The sequence below is a fragment of the Bufo bufo genome, chromosome 8, assembly GCF_905171765.1.
Source record: "Bufo bufo chromosome 8, aBufBuf1.1, whole genome shotgun sequence".
In the NCBI taxonomy this organism is placed as follows: Eukaryota; Metazoa; Chordata; class Amphibia; order Anura; family Bufonidae; genus Bufo; species Bufo bufo.
The window spans coordinates 51,802,403-51,823,549 of record NC_053396.1 but is presented as its reverse complement, the minus strand read 5'-3'; the positions used below and the strand labels follow the sequence as shown (position 1 = coordinate 51,823,549).

The following is a 21,147-nucleotide window of genomic DNA, read 5'->3' as shown; positions in this document are numbered from 1 at the left end:
CTTCTGGAGCCAGGGGTACCCCAAGACCACCGAGTAGTGTGGAGACGAAATAACCTGGAGGCAGACCGACTCTCTGTGAACGGCACCAATGGCTATCCCCACTGGAAGGGTCTCATGAGTCACGTGTGGCGGCAGAAGGGGTCTGCCGTCTATCGCCTCAAGAGCCAGTGGGGAACCTCGAGCCTGCAGAGGAATGGAATTGGCGGCAGCGAACACACTATCAATGAACAAACCACCAGCACCAGAGTCCACCAACGCCTGGGTCGTCACCGAGCCCCCGACCCAGGAGAGGACAACAGTGATCAGTGGTTTGTCAACACGGGAAACCGGGGACGAGGAGACTCCACCCAAGATCTGCCCCCGACAGGATCTCAGGGTACGAGCGTTTCCCGGACGGTTCGGACATGCCAACCGAAAATGCCCACCGAGACCACAGTACATGCATCGGCCCTCGCGTCTCCGGAGTGCCCTCTCCCCCTCGGACAGGCGAGCAAACCCAGCTGCATGGGTTCACCCCCAGACAAGTCATCCCCAGGAGGCGTGGGAGGAGAGGGAGGCACGGGTGGGACAGCAAACGTAGGCACCAATCTGTTAGAAGACCTCCGCAGGTTCTCCTTAAAGGAAGGTCTCTCCCTGAGTCTGGTGTCAATCAAAATCAGGAAAGAAATAAGAGACTCAAGCTCAACTGGTAGGTCCTTAGCTGCAACCTCATCCTTCAAGGCATCCGAGAGACCATGAGAGAAAGCAGCGACCAGAGCCTCATTATTCCAGCCCACCTCTGCTGCCAGGGTACGAAACTCAATGGCGTATTCAGCTACGGATCGTGAACCCTGTCTGATGGACATAAGGAGCTTCGCAGCAGAGGCAGCACGAGCCGGCACATCGAATACCTTCCGAAGAGAAGCAACAAAACCGGAAAACTCGGCAACCACCGGATTGTTGTTCTCCCATAAAGGGCTGGCCCAGGCCAAGGCCTTGTCCGAGAGCAGCGAGATCAAGAAGCCCACCTTTGATCTCTCAGTAGGAAAGGCATGTGGCAGCAACTCGAAATAAATGCCCACCTGGTTAAGGAAACCTCGACACTGAGTTGGCTCTCCCCCAAAGCGCTGTGGAAGAGGGGCAGAACCGGTCATACCCCGAAACACCGCAGGCGCAACAACAGGTGTCGGGGTAGACTCTGGCATGCCGCTACATATGCGGCGATGTCGGAACGTAGGGAAGGCCACCAGAACAGACGTGAAACAGCCCAGGACAGCTGATTCTTTCCAGGATGCCCCGCGGTCTTGGAGTTATGGTAGGTTCGCAACAACCGAGTGCGCAACTCCTCAGGCACAAAACATCTGCCGTTGGGTCTCCCAGAGGGAGCACCAGATTGAGCCGCCAAAATCTGCTCACCCAGGGGAGAGGTCAGGCTGGTGCGAATGGCACCAGCAACTCGAAATAAATGCCCACCTGGTTAAGGAAACCTCGACACTGAGTTGGCTCTCCCCCAAAGCGCTGTGGAAGAGGGGCAGAACCGGTCATACCCCGAAACACCGCAGGCGCAACAACAGGTGTCGGGGTAGACTCTGGCGCAACAACCGGAGCGGCAGTAGGAGCGAGCCCAGGAGCGACAACCGACCCATCGGCAACGGGAGCGAAATGAGCCGTGCGTTCAAGCAGGGTTTGCAACGCCACAGCGAACCGACCCAACAGGTGATCCTGCTGATCAAGTCTGGCAACCAGCGTGGGTAGCGAGGATGGCCCTGTACCGTCAGAATTCATGGCTTGGTCCTAATGTCACGGAACCATGAACCAGACGTACAACAAGAGATAAGTGAAAATAAGAAGGCTCTATTGAAAATAAAGCTGTAAAGCAAAAGTCCAAACGGATGGTGAAACCGAGCAGAGTCTTTGCGAAGCCAGAGGTCAGGAACCAGAAGGGTAGTCAGACGAAGCCAGGATCAGGAACCAGCAGGGTAGTCAGACGAAGCCAGGATCAGGAACCAGCAGGGTAGTCAGACGAAGCCAGGATCAGGAACCAGCAGGGTAGTCAGACGAAGCCAGGATCAGGAACCAGAAGCAGCAGCAGTCTTAGAAGCATGTGAACACAAGAGGACCAAGCAAGGAACTGAAGCCACAGACCTCCTATATATATGAGCTAGGCATCCAGCTCCTCCCAGGGGAAGGAGGAGCCGCAGGGTGGAAGGCTACAAGAAACCCAGAAACCAAGATGGCCGCCAGCACATGTCAAACGAAGGAGAGCAGCAAGCAGGTAAGACCATGACACAAATATACATTTCTGACATTCAAAAACAAAACAAAAACAAATCAGTGACCAATACAGCCACCTTTCTTTGCAAGGACACTCAAAAGCCTGCCATCCATGGATTCTGTCAGTGTTTTGATCTGTTCACCATCAACATTGCGTGCAGCAGCAACCACAGCCTCCCAGACACTGTTCAGAGAGGTGTACTGTTTTCCCTCCTTGTAAATCTCACATTTGATAATGGACCACAGGTTCTCAATGGGGTTCAGATCAGGTGAACAAGGAGGCCATGTCATTAGATTTTCTTCTTTTATACCCTTTCTTGCCAGCCATGCTGTGGAGTACTTGGACGCGTATGATGGAGCATTGTCCTGCATGAAAATCATGTTTTTCTTGAAGGATGCAGACTTCTTCCTGTACCACTGCTTGAAGAAGGTGTCTTCCAGAAACTGGCAGTAGGACTGGGAGTTGAGCTTGACTCCATCCTCAACCCGAAAAGGCCCCACATGCTCATCTTTGATGATACCAGCCCAAACCAGTACTGCACCTTCACCTTGCTGGCGTCTGAGTCGGACTGGAGCTCTCTGCCCTTTACCAATCCAGCCACGGGCCCATCCATCTGGCCCATCAAGACTCACTCTCATTTCATCACACTCATACTGCTGCTCACTTCTTATTTGAAAAAGGCACCTGTGAGTGCCGAAACGCTGCGCGTCATATGAGTGACCAATAAATCTATCACCAGCAAAGATTTTTGGGAGTGCCGGTTTTCTTTCATTCTTCTCATTTCATCAGTCCATAAAACCTTAGAAAAATCAGTCTTGAGATATTTCTTGGCCCAGTCTTGACGTTTCAGCTTGTGTGTCTTGTTCAGTGGTGGTCGTCTTTCAGCCTTTCTTACCTTGGCCATGTCTCTGAGTATTGCACACCTTGTGCTTTTGGGCACTCCAGTGATGTTGCAGCTCTGAAATATGGCCAAACTGGTGGCAAGTGGCATCTTGGCAGCTGCACGCTTGACTTTTCTCAGTTCATGGGCAGTTATTTTGCGCCTTGGTTTTTCCACACGCTTCTTGCGACCCTGTTGACTATTTTGAATGAAACGCTTAATTGTTCGATGATCACGCTTCAGAAGCTTTGCAATTTTAAGAGAGCTGCATCCCTCTGCAAGATATCTCACTATTTTTGACTTTTCTGAGCCTGTCAAGTCCTTCTTTTGACCCATTTTGCCAAAAGAAAGGAAGTTGCCTAATAATTATGCACACCTGATATCGGGTGTTGATGTCATTAGACCACACCCCTTCTCATTACAGAGATGCACATCACCTAATATGCTTAATTGGTAGTAGGCTTTCGAGCCTATACAGCTTGGAGTAAGACAACATGCATAAAGAGGATGATGTGGTCAAAATACTCATTTGCCTAATAATTCTGCACGCAGTGTAGTCCTGATCAAAAGTTTAAGACCACTTGAAAAATGGCAAAAAATCATATTTTACATTGTTGGATCTTAACAAGGTTCCAAATAGAGCTTCAACATACAAAAAGAAGAAATGAGAGTGAGACAAAACATTTTTTGAGCATTCAATCAATTAAGGCCAAATCTGTGCAAAGATGTGGATTCATTGTCATTTTCTGGCAGGTAGTCACGCGTTGTAATAGCAAAGGCACAAAAACTCTCCCTTTTTGAATGTGGTCGGGTTGTTGAACTGCATAAGCAGGGTCTCTCACAGCGCGCCATCGCTGCTGAGGTGGGACGCAGTAAGACAGTCATTTGGAATTTCTTAAATGATCCTGAGGGTTATGGAACAAAAAAGTTAAGTGGAAGATCCAAAAAAATGTCATCAGCACTGAGTCGGAGGATCCAATTGGCTGTCCGTCAAGACACTGGACGATCCTCGACCCAAATTAAGGCCTTCAAAGACCTCGTCTCCTTGAACGCCACAGAACTGCTCGTTTGGACTTTGCAAGAGAGCACCAAACATGGGACATTCAAAAGTGGAAAAAAAAATTATTCACTGATGAGAAAAAAATTAAGCTTGATGGTCCTGATGGTTTCCAACGTTGCTGGCATGACAAGCAGATCCCACCAGAGATGTTTTCTACGTGCCACAGTGGAGGGGGCGCCATAATGGTCTGGGGTGCTTTTTCCTTCAGTGGAACAATGGAGCTTCAGGAAGTGCAGGGGCGTCAAACGGCCGCTGGCTATGTCCAGATGTTGCAGAGAGCATTCCTCATGACTGAGGGCCCTCGTCTGTGTGGTAACGACTGGGTTTTTCAACAGGACAACGCTACAGTACACAATACCCGCAGGACAAGGGACTTTTTCCAGGAGAATAACATCACTCTTTTGTTCCCCTGATCTAAATCCAATTGAGAACCTTTAGGGATGGATGGCAAGGGAAGTTTACAAGAATGGACAACAATTCCAGACAGTAGATGCCTTCATGCGGCCGTCTTCACCACTTGGAGAAATGTTCCCACTCACCTCATGTAAACGCTTGCATTAAGCATGCCGAAACGAATTTTTGAAGTGATAAACAATAACGGCGGAGCTACTCATTACTGAGTTCATGTTTGGAAGTTGGATTTCTGTTTTGGGGGGTTTAGTTTTTTTTTGGAGGTGTGGTCTTTTGATCAGCTGAAAAACAGCCTGTTTCAGTTTATTTGTTGTTTTCATTAAATTGAATGCTCAAAAAATGTTTTGTCTCACTCCCATTTCTTCTTGTTGCATGTTGAAGCTCTACTTGGAACCTTGTTAAGATCCAGCCATGCTAAATATGATTTTTTTCCATTTTTCAAGTGGTCTTAAACTTTTGATCAGGACTGTATATAACACTGCCGCCTCTGCAGCAGATAGTCCATGTACAGAACACATGTTGAATAAAATATCATAAAATGGCGGTATGCATAAGATGGTGGTTTAACTGTTAAATCTTGTCATTCAACATAAAATGGTGGATATATTTCTCTCTTGAGTATCTGTACTCTCAATTTTAAGTTATTTAAGCACTTTATGATCTCTCTGAGAGGTATATCTGAGGTTAACCAATAGTTCACTTGCTCTACTTGGTTTGCAGTTTGCTCTATACAATTGATTATGATCTGGTATGAGCAGTTCGCTTTTGTATGCAATTTTTTGGATTGTATGATTGTATGGCTCAGTAGTTCGTTTGTATAGTGGAACTGTAAGTAAACATACATATAACCAGTTCAGTATACAGTTCTAATCACTATATTAACAGTAGGAACATTATATAACTGTTTTAAATACCTATTTTGGCCTCTTGCTTCCATAAAACACAGCTCTTAGTGGAGTGTGTGTCTGTTCAGCTCCTCTCTCTGGTGAATAATGATTCCAGCAGCTCCTGCTAGGGGAATTTCCCACACAAGCTGTGTGTGAGGCTGGCTGTAATTGGTCAAAACTCCTGGGCTGTGTGAGGCTAGCTAGGATTGGTCAAGACTCCTGCTTAGCAACAACAGTTTAACTCTATGCTTTCTGTTGTGTCTGCTGTGTCATTGAGCTTACCTTACATTATATAATGAATCCTAAAGGCACATTATCTTTTTCTGCTTCTGTGGACACAAAATATAACTATTACATGACATCCAAACATGAAGTCACTGTAAATAACTCTGCTTTCGTCTTTAACACGCAAACATAGGAACTGTATTAAGGTTATTTTCAGGTCTAGCTGTATAAACATATAAATTATGTTAGCAACCTAGGACAGGTCTTAGCTGGCCAGCTACACAGGTCGCTACCTCTTGAGGAGGATTGGCATAGAAGGCAGCTGGTTCGAGACAAGCAGGCAGGGATCAAACTGGTAGCGAAGTCCAGAAACACAAGCAGAGATAACAGCAACCTTTGCAGGACACAAGGACCTTGATGTTCAGGCACCTGGGAAGGGGGCTTGACCACCTTTACAGCTGCAAGAGGGCTAGGATTGGTCAGCACGGTCACATGTGTTAAACCAATAAATCACAGGAAGTGACATGTGCCGGCCCTTAAAGAAGTGCTACAGGGAACAAACTGAAAGCATGCTGTGCCCAGGGCTGGAAGGAAACAGTGGACCAGATTTATCACTGAACACAGAGCCCGGGTTTCCTAGTCTCTAGCAACCAGCAAAGGTGTATTGTGTACACCTGTGTACCAACCTCCAGCCTGACTACCGACTCTAGCCACCTTCCCTGAAATTAGCCCGTCCCTCGGATTCCACTACTGCCACCTGCCCTGACCTCGGACTTGTCTCATGGATACACTTGTACGCTGCCTGCCCTGATCTTTAACTGGTCTCTAGACTATGCATACTGCCTGACCTTCAGTGCTTCGCAAAAGTATTTCTGACCCCGTGGGTCAGCCACCAACCACACTAGGACTACAGTATCTCAAGAGGTAGTGGCCTAGTGGCTCCACTGCAGAGAAGTCCAGATCCCTGTATAGGGGTTAAATTGTGAATACTGGAGGACTGTCAGGATAACGCCCTTAGAGTTAGCCCTAAGTCTAACCAGTTGGTTAGTACAGTGGGTCCATTAAATGAAATACACAGGGCTACCACCCTGAACAGGGCGAGCCCCTATCAGAACCTTTCCTTAAGGGCACTATTACACTGACTGATCTTTGGGCAGTGCAAGCGCCAATAGACAATAATGCATCCATCAGCAGGCTCAGATTGGCCCACAGGAGAACTGTTGAATCCCCCGGTGTGTCCCTTATAAAGATGGGCCTCCCAGCCTAGTATCTCAACAAGCCTATATCCATATAAAAAACTGGGTAGATTATTTAACAAACTACCCTTTTATTGTTATAGATGCATCAGAGAGCTGAGATAAGTTGTAGGTATGGAGCCATGCCAGCCAGTGTCCTTTTTGTCCCGAGGGACCCGCATTCACAAAACTTTTGCAGGGACCCCCAGAATCTATCATCTTGAGCCTTTTATTGCTGCTTAGCACTATGTAAGCAGGTAGTATCTGCATGTACAGTAGCTCAACAGTGGTACCCCAGAATTAATTTTACTGGTGGGCCGTAGGCACCCCACCCCCAATCTGACACTGTCTATCAGCAATCGTTTGCACTGTCCTGATTACACAGGCCGATGCAAACTAAATGCGGGAGGAATGATTGCTACTGCAGTCATTCCCCCGTCATTATGTTTTATGTGTTATTAGCAGCACATCTCTGATTTCATCGGGCATTTGCTCGTTTATCGGTTGATCGTCTGATCGAATATACAAGCCTATTATCAAGAACACTTGTTCTCGTAAATTTTCCAGATTTTTGTTCAGTCTAACAGAGGTTTAACTCAAGCCCTAGATGTACCCTATTAATGCTCTGTGTTTCACCATTTAACAGTGAACACAGAGGTGAAATGGTGGGATGTAAATAACTAATTACCACTGTTCACAGATATGATAACTAGGTTTAAATCGCAAGGGCTAAAAAGAAGTGCAGTGGCGTTTACTATTAATGCTTATGGCACCCTACAGTATGTTTGTGTCGGCCTACTAAATACTCCCTGAAAGACAGCACTGTTTCAGGCTACTAAACCCTATGTTAACCACTTGCCATCTGGGCCATTTGCCCCCTTCCTGACCAGGCCTAATTTTGCAAAACTGACATATCTCACTTTATGTGGTAATAACTTTGGAACACCTTTATTTATCCAAGTCATTCAGAGATTGTTTTCTCGTGACACATTGTACTTCATGATAGTCATAAATTTGAGTCAAAATATTTCACCTTTATTTATGAAAAAATCCCAAATTTACCCAAAAATTTGAAAAATTCGCAATTTTCTAAATTTCAATTTCTCAGCTTTTAAAACAGAAAGCGATACCTCATAAAATATTTGTTACATAACATTCCCCATATGTTTACTTTATGTTGGCATCATTTTGGAAATGTCATTTTATTTTTTTAGGACGTTAGAAGGCTTAGAAGTTTAAAAGCAATTCTTAAAATCTTTAAGAAAATTGCCAAAACCCACTTTTTAAGGACCAGTTCAGGTCTGAAGTCACTTTGTGGGGCCTACATAGTGGATACCCCCATAAGTGACCCCATTGTAGAAACTACACCCCTCAAGGTATTGAAAACCGATTTTACAAACTTTGTTAACCCTTTAGGCGTTCCACAAGAATTAAAGGAAAATGGAGATCAAATTTTTAAATTTCCCTTTTTTGGCAGATTTTCCATTTTGATCCAATTTTTTCTTTAACACATCGATGGTTAACAGCCAAACAAAATTCAATATTTATTACCCAGATTCTGCGGTTTACAGAAACACCCCACATGTGGTCATAAACTGCTGTATGGGCACACAGCAGGGCGCAGAAGAAAAGGAACTCCACATGGTTTTTAGATGCCATGTCCCATTTGAAGCCCCCTGATGCACCCTTACAGTAAAAACTCCCAAGAAGTGACCCCATTTTGGAAACTAGGGGATAAGGTTCCAGTTTTATTAGTACTATTTTTGGGTACATATGATTTTTTGATCATTCATTATAACACTTTATGGGGCAAGGTGACCAAAAAATTGGTTGTTTTAGCACAGTTTCTATTTATTTATTTTTACAGCGTTCACCTGAGGGGTTCAGTCAAGTGACATTTTTATAGAGCAGATTGTTACGGACGTGGCGATACCTAATATGTATACTTTTTCTCATTTATTAAAGTTTTACACAATAATAGCATTTTTGAAACAAATAAATTATGTTTTAATGTGTCCATGTTATGAGAGCTATAGTTTTTTTATTTTTTGAGAGATTTTCTTATGTAGGGGCTCATTTTTTGCGGGATGAGGTGACGGTTTTATTGGTACCATTTTGTGGGACATACGCGTTTTTGATCACTTGGTGTTGCACCTTTTGTGATGCAAGGTGACAAAAATAGCTTGTTTTGACACATTTTTTTTTTTTTTTTTTTTACGGTGTTCACCTGAGGGGTTATCTCATGTGATATTTTTATAGAGCTGGTTTTTACGGACGTGGCAATACCTAATATGTATACTCTTTTTTTTATTTGTTTCACTTTAACACAATAATAGCATTTTTGAAACAAAAAAAATGATGTTTTAGTGTCTCCATGTTCTAAGAGCTATAGTTTTTTTATTTTTTGAGAGATTTTCTTATGTAGGGGCTCATTTTTTGCGGGATGAGGTGACGGTTTTATTGGTACCATTTTGTGGGACATACGCGTTTTTGATCACTTGGTGTTGCATCTTTTGTGATGTAAGGTGACGAAAATTGCTTGTTTTGACACAGTTTTTTTTATTTTTTACAGTGTTCACCCGAGGGGTTAGGTCATGTTATATTTTTATAGAGCTGGTTTTTACGGACGCGGCAATACCAAATATGTCTATTTTATTTTATTTTTTCTATTTTTAAATTTTTTTTTTTATTCCTTACTTGGGGACTTTTTTTTTTTACATGAGAAACTTTTTTTAATTTTATTTTTTCAACCCTTTATTTTTTTTAATTTTATTTTACACTTTTCATCCCCCATAAGGTCATACAAGACCTCTGGGGGACATCTACTTCACTTTTTCTTTTTTTTTTCACTGTTGATTTCTCCTGTAACTGGGGCTGACATAGTAGCCCCAGTTACAGAAGAAATGCACACCCAGAGAGGCTGTACAGCATAATTCTGCGCTGTACAGCCTCAGAGCAGGGCTGATCGAGGTCTCTGAGAGACCTCACACAGCCTCTGCACTCTCTGGTCATGGCGGTCACATGACCGCCGGGCCGGAACAGGAAGCGCATAGCGCTTCCTGCTCTGCATACACAGTGCTCGGTGAGCGCTGTGTCTGCAGCGATCGTGAAGGCAGGGACACCTGGGCACTGTCCCTGCCTTCTCTAAGGGTTGCCCTGCTGTCACTGACAGCAGGCATCCCAATCAGCAGCTGCACGATTAGCGTGCAGCTGCACTTTCTGAACGGACATTTTAAAACGTGCTTTCAGAAATAGAGGTCCACCCATAGGACGTTTATATCCTATGGGCGGACGGGAGGAGGTTAAAATGAAACCTGTATGCTCTATACAAAAATAGTGAAAACCAGATAGGAACACATATACTTGTTTCTAATCTGTTCTTATATTTTGATTGTAGATTTTTTATTCTACTTCTTGAACATGAATATGTGGTCTTTTACAGTTCTCACTGTAAGGGCTCATGCACAAGAATGTATTTTTTGTCCGTTCCATATCCGTATGCATTCCGTATCTGTATGTCCACAAGTCTGTTCTGCTAAAAAATAGAACATGTCCTATTCTTGTACATTATGCAGGCAAGGACAGGCATTATTAAAATGGATCCCCAAAAAAACGGATATAATACGGTTGTCACATGGATGTCATCCCTTTTTTTTTGGATCCATGTTTTGCAATCCGCAAAATACATACGGTCCTGTGCATGAGCCCTGATAGTGTCTCTTTAACTGCAGCTGTTTTGATCTCTCCGGTCTTTCCTGGTTAAATTACATGTTCACGGTCCTCAAAGTAGCTGCCAGTTGGTGGCAGGTAGGAAAATCTGAAATGATCAGAATCAGAGCCCAAGTGAAGTCAGACACTGTGAGAGCATCCAAAATATAACAAACCAAGAGAAGACAAAGACCTGGAGTAGGCCAGGAGTTAGGCTACTTTCACACTAGCTTTCGGAGCGGATCCGTCTGATGTTTCATCAGACTGATCCGCTCCAATAATGCAGACGTTTGCATCCGTTCAGAACGGATCCGTCTGCATTATTACTTAGAAAATTTTCTAAGTCTGAAAGTAGCCTGAGCGGATCCGTTCAGACTTTACATTGAAAGTCAATGGGGAACGGATCCGCTTGAAGATTGAGCCATATAGTGTCATCTTCAAGCGGATCCGTCCCCATTGACTTACATTGTAAGTCTGGACGGATCCGCTCGCCTCCACACGGCCAGGCGGACACCCGAACGCTGCAAGCAGCGTTCAGGTGTCCGCTCACTGAGCGAAGCGGAGGCTGAACGCTGGCAGGCGGATGCATTCTCAGTGGATCCGCCTCCACTGAGAATGCATTAGGGCCAGACGGATGCGTTCGGGGCCGCTCGGGAGCCCCTTCAAACGGTGCGCACGAGCGGACACCCGAACGCTAGTGTGAAAGTAGCCTTATAGGGGTTTCCTGCGAGTTCAGATATATTTTTATATATGAGTTTTACTAAATCTGTATTTGTTTTCTTATACAGGATTGATCTCAAGACTGAAGTATCCGGTGTGTTCTGTCAGAAGAATACCATCCACTGCTGGTCTTGGCTATGGTAAGAAGTAATACTATATTTGGGCAATTAAAGTGGTTTTCCAGGATTTTTATATTGGTGACCTGTCACCGTAGGCTATTCATATCAGATCAGTGGTGGTCCAACACACCGCATCCCCTCTGATCAGCTGTTGCTGACTAGATCCAGATCCAGAAATAGGTGCTGTAACTACACAGCTCCATCCACTGTGTAGTGGGCAGAGCTGGTTACTGCAATGCTGCTTCTATCGAAGTAAATGGGCACAGTGGACAGAGCTGTCTAGTTCCAGCTGGGGCGCATAATAATGAGGGCAATCTGGCTGATCGCCTTGGGCCCTGCATTGCAGGGGGGCCCATGAAAGTTTGCCCTTAAAGCATTGCTGCAGATCAGAATGTACAGTAGCATATGACGCTGGGACCGCATGGTAGCAGCGCATTAAATGTCAGAAATACAACCAGCCAGTAAGAAGCTGGTGCTGTGAAGTCTAAGTTGCTGCCCCAGCTACTTAGCATTCCAGGCGCAATTGAGCTCTTTTATGATCCATTCACACGTCCGCAATTTCGTTCCGCATTTTGCGATGTGCTGCCCGGATCCGGAATTGCGGATCCGCACTTCCAGGTCCGCAATTCCGTTCCCGAAAAAAATAGAACATGTCCTATTCTTGTCTGGACAAGAATAGTCATTTTCTATTAAGTGCTGGCGATGTGCGGTCCGCAAAATGCGGAACGCACATCGCCGATGTCCGTGTTTTGCGGATCCACGGATTCGTGGATCCGCAAAACACACACGGACGTGTGAATGGACCCATAGGTAGCGCCCTGGACCCAGGTAGCGAGGGTCTAAAAGCATGGCTATCCAGTAATCATCAGACTGCTTGATGTTACCGAGCTGCCTGTCACTGTGTAAGCAAGCAAGTCTACAGGTCGCCAGCGTACCCGAAGAGCCAGTTCTTTCCACCTCTGCCCCTCACTGAGACGATTGGGTGTCCTGGCCGGTGTCACCGTCATCATCATAATCATCCTCTTTCTCCTCCAACTCTGACTTCGCTTCCTCCTCCTCAAGTGGCAGCACCTCCTCCTCATGGGAGTTTCTCATTGTGGATCCCCAACAGCTACAGAGCCACCTGTTGCATGAGCATCAGCGTGTCTTCAAAAATACATGAGGGATGAGGGACTACTGCAGCATGGATGGCATGAGCTGCCACTGTATGACCTAGAAACAAGACATGCTCGCTGCTGAAGCGGTCTGGTGCATGACCAAATTGTTCACGGTTTTCCAATGCTTGTACAGACACTAAAGCATGTACACTTTTGAATTCCAGCAAGTTGGAGCGTCACAGATTAAGCAGTGTAGCTGCATACCATTCTGACACTGCAAGTCCAGGAGAGAGTTACTTGGCTTCTCAGTTGTTCCATGGCCAGGTGTGTGTTTTTCCCTCATCATCCCAATTACAATGAGCAGATAAAAGGTCCAGAGTTCATTTCAAGTGTGCTATTTGGAATATGTTGCTGTCAACTCTCAAGATGAGATCCAAAGAGCTGTCACTATCAGTGAAGCAAGCCATCATTAGGCTGAAAAAAAAACAAAAAAACTATCAGAGAGATAGGAAAAACATTAGGCGTGGCCAAAACAACTGTTTGGAACATTCTTAAAAAGAAGGAACGCACCGGTGAGCTCAGCAACACCAAAAGACCCGGAAGACCACGGAAAACAACTGTGGTGGATGACCGAAGAATTATTTTCCTGGTTAAGAATACACCCTTCACAACAATTGGCCAGATCAATAACACTCTCCAGGAGGTAGGTGTATGTGTGTCAAAGTCAACAATCAAGAGAAAACTTCACCAGAGTGAATACAGAGGGTTCACCACAAGATGTAAAACATTGGTGAGCCTCAAAAACAGGAAGGCCAGATTAGAGTTTGCCAAACGACATCTAAAAAAGCCTTCACAGTTCTGGAACAACATCCTATGGACAGATGAGACCAAGATCAACTTATACCAGAGTGATGGGGAGAGAAGAGTATGGAGAAGGAAAGGAACTGCTCATGATTAAGCATACCACCTCATCAGTGAAGCATGGTGGTGGTAGTGTCATGGCGTGGGCATGTATGGCTGCCAATGGAACTGGTACTTATTGTATTTTTTGATGATGTGACTGCTGATAAAAGCAGCAGGATGAATTCTGAAGTGTTTCGGGCAATATTATCTGCTCATTTAGCCAAATGCTGGACGGCGCTTCACAGTGCAGATGGACAATGACCCAAAGCATACTGCAAAAGCAACCAAAGAGTTTTTTAAAGAAGTTGAATGTTATGCAATGGCCAAGTCAATCACCTGACCTGAATCCGATTCAGCATGCATTTCACTTGCTGAAGACAAAACTGAAAGGAAAATGCCCCAAGAACAAGCAGGAACTGAAGACAGTTGCAGTAGAGGCCTGGCAGAGCATCAGAAGGGATGAAACCCAACGTCTGGTGATGTCTATGCGTTCCAGACTTCAGGCTGTAATTGACTGCAAAGGATTTGCAACCAAGTATTAAAAAGTGAAAGTTTGATTTATGATTATTACTATGTCCCATTACATTTGGCTCCTTTACAAGTGGGAGGCACATATGCAAACTGTTGTAATTCCTACACCGTTCACCTGATTTGGATGTAAATACCCTTAAATTAAAGCTGACAGTCTGCAGTTAAAGTACATCTTGTTCGTTTCACTTCAAATCCATTGTGGTGGTGTATAGAGCCAAAAATGTTAGAATTGTGTTGATGACCCAATATTTATGGACCTGACTGTATGTGGGACAGAAACAATTAAATTACAAAACTATTTCACAAATTCCTGGGCAAAAGAATCCTAGACATAACTCTCTGACCTGTCCCTATGCCAAATTTTGCCCATGTTTTATACAATTTTTTTTGATCTTGGAACTCACTCCCCCTCCCATCAGAAAATATTTCCTACTTCAAAGGCCGGTTTTTATCTCTGTGTGTTCCCTCCCACCAGGAGAATAAAAGGTGTCACATTTTCCCACACCTTGCATATCATGAGAACTCTATTCTCCCGTCATTTGCACATTGTGATCAGATAACACTGACTAGAGACATCACGACTGGTTGTGTTACAATCTAAAATTTTATGTATACCTGGGTGGGGGCACTCTATATTTGGCGACACATGTGAGTTAGTTGGAGAATGGTTTATTCAGATAAAACAATAGACAATAAACAATAAGTAATAAATAATAAAATCACAATAAAAACAATGGGACTTTGTTTTTATTGTGATTTTATTATTTATTACTTATTGCTTATTGTCTATTGTTTTATCTGAATAAACCATTCTCCAACTAACTCACATGTGTCGCCAAATATAGAGTGACCCCACCCAGTTATACCTTAAATTTTACTTTGCCACAACACTGGGGGTGCTGCGGGGAGTGCACCTACCCATTAGGACGACTGGTGAGCCACTTACACTACGGTGTTTTTCTTTCAAATGTGATACAGTCTAGTATTCTTATTTGAAAGGGAGAGTCCATCTGCCCTCATGATGCCATAGAAATGTAAATGATTGTAAACACTTCTGTAGACATCCTGATTAACAATACAGAAGGCTTCTCTACAACAATTGACCCCAAGAATATTATTAGAAAAACCTTTTCATCTGCTATATCAATGACTCTACAAATCTGATATAGTTCACTCAATTCATTAAATTATAACTCAACCCATAAGACATTTTATATGACCATATCTTACAACGTCCTGGAGGGGATGCTAATAAATCTGACTGGCAAAGGGACAGAAGATGTGGTGCCTACATCTCACAGCCACCTGAGCCCTGTGGAGACTGAACTGGCACAGGAGGAGGAAGCCCAGGAATTCTACACAGAACTAGATAGTTTATCTGCCCAAGCGACGGGAGAGGAGCAGGAGGAGCTATAGGGCGACGAGGAAGACGATACAGATGACCACGACAGTCCATGGCAGTATGCAGTGGAGATGGAGGCAGGGAGTCCCTCCAAGTGCAAATGACCAGATGCATGCTGAGTTGCTTGAGTAGTGACAGCCGCATTATCTCCACTCGGCAAAGGGATGACTACTGGCTCTCCATAATGTTAGACTCTCGCTACCTGTCCAAAATGGGGACTTTTTTTACACCTTCTGAGAGGGATGAAAAACTCAACTACTATGGAGACATCCTTTGTAGTCAGTTGGTTGCTGCCTACACGCTCCATCGCCCATCCTCACAAAGGTCTAACTGGGAGGACTCTCTATGCTCACACTCCACTGCTATGACTGCTGGAGGGGGTGGGGGGTGCAGGAGCAGCACCAGCTCCATCAGCAGCCTTTTAAGTCTTGAATATCTGATGAGCAATTTTCTTCGCCCACCTACTGAAGAAACCACCCAGCAGCAGAAGGACATGGAGCAGAACCTGAACCAGCAGGTGGTGGCATACTTGGACTGCAATCTGCCAACCCATATCCAAGATCCCCTGGACTACTGGGCAGCCAAACTTGAATTGTGGCTGCAACTGGGCGAGTTTGCCCTGGGCAAGCTTTCCTGCCCGGCCAGTAGTGTGGAATTAGAGCAGGTGTTTAGTGTGGTGGGTGGCATAGTTACCCCAAGGAGAACTCGCCTTTTAACTCAAAATGTTGAGAGACTAGCCTTTTTAAAGATGAATCAGGCCTGGATAAACCAGGATTTCCAAACACCAGTGCCTGATCATTCTGGCTGTAATCATATGACTGTAGTGCGCTGCTACACCAGGACATTGTGACAAATGTCCCGTTACTTCTGCTTACGTCCTGCTAGCACTATTCCGATGCTGTCACCCGCCTAATGCCACACATCTGCTGCCTCTACTGCCATCTGCCCCTACTGTGGTCTGCCACCATCTTGTGTGTTTATCGCCACTCCTGTGCCCACCCCCTTGCCACTTTGTTCCGAGGCCACTGTTGTGACTCTTCATGCTGTTGCCACCCTCAGCAGACTGTTACGGGGCAACTAGTGTCCCTGTTTGGCCGTGTTGACATCACCATTTATTTTTACGTTCTTCTGATCCGTCAGAAAAACAGCAAATAAGAAGGCCCCTATTACATGGTCAATATTTTGCATCAGGATTTGCTCATGATTTGGAAGCCAATAGCAGGAGTGGGTCCAAAACACAGAAAACATGCAAATATTTCCATCACATGTTATCTCTATTTTGGACCCACTCCTGTTTTTGCCTTGCCAATACTAATCAAATACTGATGCAAGAAACTGACCAAATACTGACCGTGTGATAGAGGCCATTAAATTCCTGCATGCAGGACTTCTTTTCCATCTGAATAAAGCAGATTTCAGATGGCCAAAACTCACGCAAATTGAGCATGAGACCTCTATCACACAGTGAGTATTTTGCATCAAGATTTGATCATGATTTGGAAGCCAAAAGCAGGAGTGGGTCCAAAACACAGAAGACGGTTGAGTCCACGCTGATAAATTAGACCTGACACTACCATTGACCTGTAAGTCGGAGTTCCCACTTCTGTTATTTGGTTAGTTATTTCCATCACTTATTGTGAGGCAAATTCTGGAGCCAAGCCTACTCTCTGATGAGATCTGCACTTGTTCTGTGGGTTTGACCACCACCTGCTTTGACCAAATAAGTGAAGTGTGAACTAAGCCTTATAGACGCACAGTCATTCTACATCTAACAGAAGGGATTCAAACGCATGTGTTTGCACAGCCATAACATGGATTAAAATAATCTTTTTTTTCTTGACTACTTTATTGGCGCTGCCTCCATGTCCTTATTTTGTTTCACTAAAATGTCATTGGGGAATCTGTAGGGGCATTCAGCGTTTTATATATATTTTTTTTTTGGTTTACTAAAGGATGCTGTATGCTTTTTTTTGTTTAGCTAGGGGTGAGTTAGGAATGTTGGTGGTCTGCTCGATGTGCGTGGCCATATATGTGACCTGCCTGTCATTCAGACGCACAATAACTGTTTCGCCACCAGAAAGGGCTAGCTATGCATGTTGCTGCACTGCACAGTGATGTACACCAGGTTAGATTCTCCCTAAAATTGCAGGCCGGTATAGACCTGATTTAACACGCTTTGTGACAAATTAATATGTATAGAAGCCTACCAAGTTTAGTTGAAATCGATGGTTGCGGTGGATGCACGCAGGTGACGTACGCACCGCCCTTCCGGCCGCCGAGCTCCCAGCCCTATGTGAAGCCGCTCCAGCCATCGCTCTGCCCCCCACTGCTCTGCTATGCTGCTGCCCCGCCGCCTTTTGCTGTCCTGCCGCCTGCTGCTCCATCACCTGGCCGTCTTGTTCTCCTGAGCGTGAAGCAAAATATAGTGGGCTCCCTGTCTCTGGGAGATCGGGAGCTGAGTGAAGCCGAACGCAAAACTGAAGATTAGAAGTGACAGGAGGAGGACTGATTTGGCGGGTGTGAGTGCCTCCCTCCCTCCCCCTTCCTTGGTGATGAGGTGAGATGTACAGATGCCTCTTTTCGATTGGAGCTCTGGCTATTTAATAAGCTGATACAGCAGTGGAGTGTGGGTGTAAGCTGAGGGGTGTTGAAGGGGCCACGATAACTGGTCCTAAAGTGCACATGTGGGATTCGGGTGCCGCCCCCCCCTGGCAGCTTGCACCTAGAAAGAAAGCTTGGAACACGGTAGAGGAGGAGGAGTGCTGCTGATTGTGGATTGTGGGCGAAAAAAGAGTGTTGTGGTCCTAGACTAGGAGGCTTTACTAGCTTGGTCTTTCCACTTTGGGGCTTGTAGGGGGCGAGTTAGAACTGCCCCCCCCCCCCCCCAAAAGGGGAGTCCAGAACTGCAGGGTCAGCGACGCGTGGCCAATTACCCAGCTCCCCACATGGATGGCCCTGACTGCTGGATTTTGTAAATTGGAAGAGATTTGGTTGCCCATAAAGAAAGATCTGCTAGTCTCCAAATAACTGTGGACAAGAGTGAGACAACTAACTGCACCAATTATATTAATTGGAACGCGAGTTTGTTATAGTATGTGTGATCTGCTATTTGATTTACAGTGCTATATAGGAAACGGGTTGAAAAGAACTGAGACCATGAACTAATCCAACTAACCCAAATAACTGCTACTGATCTCTATGCTACTAATCACCTGAGACTGTTAGGGCTCTTTCACACTTGCGTTATTGTCTTCCGGCATAGAGTTCCGTCGTCGGGACTCTATGCCGGAAGAATACTGATCAGGATTATCCTAATGCATTCTGAATGGAGAGTAATCCGTTCAGGATGCATCAGGATGTCTTCAGTTCCGGTACGGAACGTTTTTTGGCCGGAGAAAATACCGCAGCATGCTGCGCTTTTTGCTCCGGCCAAAAATCCGGAACACTTGCCGCAAGGCCGGATCCGGGATCAATGCCCATTGAAAGGCATTGATCCGGATCCGGCCTTAAGCTAAACGTCGTTTCGGCGCATTGCCGGACCCGACGTTTAGCTTTTTCTGAATAGTTACCATGGCTGCCGGGACGCTAAAGTCCTGGCAGCCATGGTAAAGTGTAGCGGGGAGCGGGGGAGCAGCATACTTACCGTCCGTGCGGCTCCCCGGGCGCTCCAGAGTGACGTCAGGGCGCCCCAAGCGCATGGATCACGTGATCACATGGTAAAGTGTAGCGGGGAGCGCTGTTAATTGATATACGGACGCATGAACTAGCGGAACTGGCTGATTACTCACGTATGAATGCTAGACTAATGTATTGTTGTTTCTGGGTTTGTGTGTTGATTCTCCGTCTCTGACCGTTTTATCTGGTAGAGTACTTCAGATTTGGCTAAAGAGAAAGGGGAGGAGGAGGGAAAAGGAAAAAAGGGGAAAAGTGTGGATAACAGGGAAGTCTCTAGAAATGGCTAGACAGGGGGCAGAGAAAAAGGGCAAGGGGCAATTGGAGTTAAATACTTCATTTTCCCCAATGCTTAAAAAAACAGAAAGATCTAAGCAATTACTCCTAACCAACATGCGTGGACAGACCAGCCCTTCTAAAAAAAAAATTAGGATATGTCTCAAGGTCAAGAGGGTGAGTCTCTTTTGGAGGAAAATTCTAACCTGAAATTATCCGAGGAAAGTTTTCAGTCTGGGGAGAGAGGTAATAAACAGCTAAAGGAGGTGGAGGAAAATGTTTCTACAAAAGAGGAGCAGGTTCCTAGCCTGCAAGAGATATTTCAAGAAATAAAAAAATGCAGTTTGGCAATACAAGACCTCTCTCTCCAGACTGGAAATATTAGGTTGACAGAAGTAGAAAAAAGAACATCGGACTCTGAGGACCTGTGTGCATCCGTGGCCGTTGTGCCGTTTTCCGTTTTTTTTTTCGCGGACACATTGACTTTCAATGGGTCCGTGGAAAAATCGGAAAATGCACTGTTTTGCAGCCGCATCCGTGATCCGTGTTTCCTGTCCATCATCAAAAAAATATGACCTGTCCTATTTTTTTGACGGACAATGGTTCACGGACCCATTCAAGTCAATGGGTCCGTGAAAGAAGACAGATGCACACAAGATTGGCATCCGCGTCCGTGATCCGTGGCCGTAGGTTACTTTCATACAGACGGATCCGAAGATCCGTCTGCATAAAAGCTTTTTCAGAGATGAGTTTTCACTTCGCGAAAACTCATATCCGACAGTATATTCTAACACAGAGGCGTTCCCATAGTGATGGGGACGCTTCTAGTTAGAATATACTACGAACTGTGTACATGACTGCCCCCTGCTGCCTAGCAGCACCTGATCTCTTACAGGGGGCTGTGATCCGCACAATTAACCCCTCAGGTGCTGCACCTGAGGGGTTAATTGTGCATATCATAGCCCCCTATAAGAGATCAGGGGCTGCCAGGCAGCAGGGGGCAGACCCCCCTCCCTCCCCAGTTTTAATTTCATTGGTGGCCAGTGCAGCCCCCCCCGGCCCCCCCTCCCTCTATTGTAATATCATTGGTGGCCAGTGTGGGGCCTCCCCCGGCCCCCCCTCCCTCTATTGTATTATCATTGGTGGCCAGTGTGCGGCCCCCCTCTATTGTATTAATATCATTGGTGGCCAGTGTGCGGCCTCCCCTCTCCCCCCCCCGATAATTGGTGGCAGCAGAGATTCCGATCGGAGTCCCAGTTTAATCGCTCTGGGGCTCCGATCGGTAACCATGGCAACCAGGACGCTACTGCAGGCCTGGTTGCCATGGTTACTTAGCAATATTACAATATTAGAAGCATCATACTTACCTGCTGCGCTGTCTGTGACCGGCCGGGAGCTCCTCCTACTGGTAAGTGACAGATCATTAAGCAATGCGCCGCACAGACCTGTCACTTACCAGTAGGAGGAGCTCCCGGCCGGTCACAGACAGCGCAGCAGGTAAGTATGATGCTTCTAATATTGCAATATTGCTAAGTAACCATGGCAACCAGGACTGCAGTAGCGTCCTGGTTGCCATGGTTATTAATCGGAGCCCCAGCGATTAAACTGGGACTCCGATCGGAACTCTCCGCTGCCACCAATGATTGGAAGGGGGGGAGGGGAGAGGGGAGGCCGCACACTGGCCACCAATGATATTACAATAGAGGGAGGGAGGGGGGGCGGGGGGGCCGCACACTGGCCACCAATGATAATACAATAGAAGGAGGG

At 45.7% G+C, this 21,147-nt stretch overlaps 1 protein-coding gene across 2 annotated transcripts in view; it reads left to right on the top strand.

The window, feature by feature from the left end:
* The window catches only part of BTK (Bruton tyrosine kinase), a 562,758-nt gene that overhangs the window by 422,937 nt on the left and 118,674 nt on the right, over positions 1-21,147 (top strand). For both annotated transcript variants that reach the window (XM_040405594.1, XM_040405595.1), the window contains exon 13: positions 11,449-11,520. In XM_040405594.1, coding sequence (XP_040261528.1) covers positions 11,449-11,520 — 72 coding nt within the window. The remainder of the gene's footprint in view (positions 1-11,448; positions 11,521-21,147) is intronic.